At 41.1% G+C, this 5,344-nt stretch overlaps 1 protein-coding gene across 1 annotated transcript; it reads right to left on the reverse strand.

The window, feature by feature from the left end:
* Positions 1–12: 12 nt before the first annotated feature.
* Positions 13–2,826, reverse strand: LOC104961085 (uncharacterized; the record flags this gene model as incomplete). Its single annotated transcript, XM_010789293.1, has 4 exons — positions 2,404–2,826; positions 1,586–1,699; positions 983–1,185; positions 13–289 (listed from the first exon to the last, which is right to left on the reverse strand). Coding segments are annotated over exons 1-4 (999 nt in total), but the record flags the coding sequence as incomplete, so codon positions are not given.
* Between the last annotated feature and the right edge of the window lie 2,518 nt (positions 2,827–5,344).

Here is a 5,344-nt window from a genome sequence, read left to right on the forward strand (position 1 = left end):
CCCCCTCCCCGCTCCCCTCACCTGGATTTCGTCTCTCCACCGCTTCACCGTTCGCTCGTGCTCCTCTGCGAGTTTCCGGACGTGGATCCTGGCGGTGGTTTTGGACATCGAGAGGCCGAGGCTGTTGGTGACGGAGAAGATTGTGACGGGGCAGCGGTGACGCAGCATCTCCACGCTGAAGGCCGTCTGCAGGAAGCAGGACCTGAGGGAGCTGGTGTAGAGAGGCACGGACAGGAGGAGGCAGATCCTGCGCTCCAACATCTGCTTCACCTCCTCCTCCGTCATCCGCCTGCAAGAAGAGCAATCATCATACACTGTCAATCAATCAATCAATCAATGTTTATTTAGCCCAATATCACATTTATCATAGTGGACTTCACAGTTTGTACAGAATATCAATACAACAATACGACACCCTCTTTCCTTATACCCTCACATCGTACAAGGAAAAACTTTAACCCACAGTTAATGGGGAACAATGGAAGAAACCTTGAGGAGAGGTTACACTGGTGTTGCAAATATCATGTATAAAAGTCATAGTTAAGCAGCGGTGTTGGACTCATAGCCCGACTTCATTTAATGTGGCCCGCAAGAGCTCTGAAAGAATATAATACGTTTATTATACGGTTACATGCCGCTTTACAGAAGCACATTGTCCATAAACTACATGTCCCACAATGCATCTCATTTCATGACATGCGCGCTGCAGAGACTTGCAATTATTTGCGCTAGACTTCTGCTTTCAGACGTAGTTAATTATGAAGTTATTACCCTATCCGATAATAATCCAATGCAGAGGCAATAATGTAATAAAATATATTATTTTATATATATACATATATATATATATATAGTCTTACATTTACAACCAGCCCTTTGAGTGCAACCATAATGCTAATCTGGCCCGCGATGAAATTGAGTTGAACACCCCTGTAGTAAAGTATGTCCATGATATCCTTAAAGAGTAACAGTTTAGACCCACCGTGGTTTGTTCCCAGGACTGTAGTTGACGGTCAGTTTCTGGATCTTTTTGGCGGGGGGGAACATGGACCGGAGGCAGGCTACAGTCAGAGGAGCCTTACCCTCGGCCCAGGAAGTAGTCTGATCCCAGCTGAAGGCAGACAGGTTCTCAGGGCTGAAGGGCTTTCTGAACGGCCCCTCCAGGTCGTTCACCATCTGTTTACGCTTAAATAAAATACATTAAAACAGACTATAAAAAACGTTAAAACCTATAAAACAGGTGTCTCCTCTGTGACCGGTGTGCAATTCTGCATAGATTTGGGTCATTGGGTCTCATGAAATGGAACTTGAAATTATAGTTTTTTAAAGAAACCGCTGAATTTTCACAAAACTAATCATATTAAAAAAGAAAAAAAAGGTAAAACCATAAAATAAACGTCTTCACAAGTCACATTTCTAGTACGTTTTTTCATAAATCAGATTAATTTGAGGTTTTTTTCAGAATTCTGAGAACGGTGATTTCTTGATGGTGAAACCCTGTTGTTTAAAGCAATGTAAGAACCTCATGTTCAGTCCCTGTAACTTTAACCTGTTTTAATAAATACATTTTATAACCTCGTCTCACCTCGTTAGAAATAATTTTCCCGCACACTTTGATGAGAGCCTCTCTGAAGCCGGACTCCTGCAGCAGGCGGTTCAGAGCGGAGCTGAAGTTCCTCCTCCTCAGGAACCCACTCACCTGAGCACAGGTGGAACAGGATTTAGATCCTTCACTTGAGTAAAAGTACTCATACCACACTCTGTGAACATACTCAATATCAAGTGAAAGAACTGCACCGAGAATGGTACTTAAGTAGAAGTATTTAAGGGGAAAAACTAAAAAGAATATTTCAATATTTTTAAATAAATCTTCTCATTTAAGAAGTTGTGGAATATATTTTATTTTTAACAAAACATTTCTTAGCAAAATTGCAGCCAAATAACTTTTCTGCTAACCCACTGATTATTATAGTTACATAGATATAATGTTGGATAGTTTCATCTATACCTAATAATCATATTTTTTTAAGTTCTTCCTAATTATTGTTTGTCAAAAATATAAATGTATAAAAGTAAAAATCTGTTATAACACAATACAGTAGAGTATAAAGTACAACATTGGCTCCCAAAAAATAGTAAAGTAGAAGTATTCGTGTTATAAAATGAAAATACTGGGGTAAAGCACAAGTACCTCAAATGTGTACTCAACTACAGTAGGCTAAAGTAATTTCACAAACATATTAAATGACAGAATTTTGATTATTGATGTATTAATATCTCCCTCACAGCTGGTAAAGATGGAGCTCATTTTAATTTACTGACTGTATGTAGGCTACTGCTGCTGGATATTAGCAAATATAATTATATGTAATCTTAATTATTAATTATTTTTAACCACTGTACCTGGGACACCGGCCCTCGGCGGAGGCGTCTGGCCGCCGGAGGTCTACGGGATCCGGGGTCCTTGTCCTGGGTCGCATAGTCGTGCTCGTTCATCTGAGTTTTGAGTCTTTTCCTGAGCTTCTTCAGAGGCGGCGGTTCCCCCGGAATAGAGGAGGCAGGCCGGGTTGAAGGAGCCGCACAAGAGGGGGCGTTTGGGTCCACAAAAACACGCCTTTTACCGTTTTTCTTAGTTTTCTGGTACACCTGACGGACACAAGAGAAACATAGAAACGCCTCACGGGGGTTTAAACCCGGGAAGAGTTTCTCTGCGCTCTTCAAATCGATTAATGTCAATAAAGACTTCCTTTTATACCCTTTGGCTTGTCTCTCTATGGGACTTTCGCAGTGACTGCACAGGAGCTCCATGCTAGCTATCGTTACTTTACACGGTACTTTAACGTTTAACGACCCCTATCTTTTTCTAAGAGCGAAATTAGACAAAACAAATCCGCCGGTTTGAAATGGAAACTTATAAGTGACAGTTCAGGCGGGTTTCGGTGGAAGTATAGTTGTTGTAAAGTTATCAAACTGAACTTATTCAGGTGAAGTAAAGTTTGTGTAGAATCGAAGATGGCGCCGGCTTTACGCAGTGAGCTCAGTGCTGCCGCCGGCGGCCTGGAGGAGAACTACAACAATAGAGATTTCCTTTTTTTTTAAGTCATACTTTTTATACGTTTTAAATTATTACATTTGTTCTGTGTTTAAGTATTTATGTGAAAGTTTTGAAAAACAAATTTTGCTTAGTTTTTCTCTCTATTACACCATGTTGTTTACGCAGATGGTGGCCTGCGTGGTTAAAACTGAGCTCATGTAATCCAACTACCATTTTAATGTTTAATGTGACTCCAGTCATACCTGTAGTTTTATACAGATGATAATGTTTCAAAGTAATACATAGATGTTGGTGCATCACTGTTTATGGAGAATCATCATCACAAATTATTCCTTCAACTTCATACATATTTTATCTTTTAGGAAAGTTACCAGATGCAGTGAATTTCTGGCTTGGAGAAGCGAGCGCCGTAACGTCCAGTAAGACCTGAACACAACACCCCACTTTAGGTATAGCTTAACATATACATAAATATGAAAAAATATATATAAATATCTGTATTTTGTATTCTCTTTTCAGTGCACAAAGATCACTATGAGAATCTGTACTGTGTGATTTCTGGAGAGAAAAACTTCATCTTGCTGCCGCCCACAGACCGACCCTTCATCCCCTATGGTAACCATAGTAACCCCCTCCAAGTATAGTAACCACTGTGTACAACCTACAGTAACCATAGTAACTGTGGTCTCTATCAGGGATGTACCAGCCGGCTGTTTACCATCAGCGAGACGACGGGGAGTTTGAGGTCGTCGACCAAAGCGACTCTGAGAAGGTGCGTTCAGGTGTCTGTAAATATCACGAGTTTCTGTACTTCTTGCCCCATTTTTTTATTTGTATTTTTTAATTCTATTATACATGTTGCATTGTTGGTGGAGCTCGGGTCAGAAGAACGTGGGTTTAACCCCGTCAGAGGAGTTTCTCTGCGCTCTTTAAATCGATTAATGTCAATAAAGACTTCCTTTTATACCCTTTGGCTTGTCTCTCTATGGGACTTTCACAGTGACTGCACAGGAGCTCCATACTAGCTATCGTTACTTTACACATTACTTTAACGTTTAACGACCCCTATCTTTGTTTACGAGCAAAGTGAGAGAAGACAAACACACCGGGTTGAAGTGGAAACGTAATATATATATTTTAAATCTTTAGGAGATTTTTATTTTAGAATATCTCAAATAACTATGTAACTATGTCATATATTTTTGAAAGGACTTAAAAAGCGATTTTCAACAGTAAAGATTTGTATATATATTATTTAATTGGGACTGACAGTTCAGGCAGGTTTTGGTGGAAGTATATTTGTTGTAAAGTCAATAAACTTAACTTACTCTCAGGTCCCGTGGATCCCTCTGGACCCTCTCGACCCGGACCTGGACCGGTTCCCTCAGTACGGCAGCGCTCAGCCGGTCCGCTGCAGCGTGAAGGCGGGAGAGATGCTGTTCCTGCCGTCCCTCTGGTTCCACCATGTTCAACAGTCCCACGGCTGCATCGCAGGTACGCACTGACCCTGAACGCACCACAGGACTCTATAGCAGACCTGCATTCTTTCTATTAAGGTTCAAGGTTAGTTTATCTGTATAGTCACCTATTATGCAAAATCCACTTCTTCATGTCTCTTCTACATCAACATGTGTCCCCTCTTCTTCATGTCTCTTCTACATCAACATGTGTCCCCTCTTCTTCATGTCTCTTCTACATCAACATGTGTCCCCTCTTCTTCATGTCTCTTCTTCATGTCTCTTCTACATCAACATGTGTCCCCTCTTCTTCATGTCTCTTCTACATCAACATGTGTCCCCTCTTCTTCATGTCTCTTCTACATCAACATATGTCCCCTCTTCTTCATGTCTCTTCTACATCAACATGTGTCCCCTCTTCTTCATGTCTCTTCTACATCAACATGTGTCCCCTCTTCTTCATGTCTCTTCTTCATGTCAACGTGTGTGCCCTCTTCTTCATGTCTCTTCTACATCAACATATGTCCCCTCTTCTTCATGTCTCTTCTACATCAACATGTGTCCCCTCTTCTTCATGTCTCTTCTACATCAGCATGTGTCCCCTCTTCTCCATGTCTCTTCTTCATGTCTCTTCTACATCAACATGTGTCCCCTCTTCTTCATGTCTCTTCTACATCAACATATGTCCCCTCTTCTTCATGTCTCTTCTACATCAACATGTGTCCCCTCTTCTTCATGTCTCTTCTACATCAACATGTGTCCCCTCTTCTTCATGTCTCCTCTACATCAGCATGTGTCCCCTCTTCTCCATGTCTCTTCTTCATGTCTCTTC

This window comes from Notothenia coriiceps, unplaced genomic scaffold (genome assembly GCF_000735185.1).
Source record: "Notothenia coriiceps isolate Sejong01 unplaced genomic scaffold, NC01 NC01_scaffold00032780, whole genome shotgun sequence".
Lineage (NCBI taxonomy): Eukaryota > Metazoa > Chordata > Actinopteri > Perciformes > Nototheniidae > Notothenia > Notothenia coriiceps.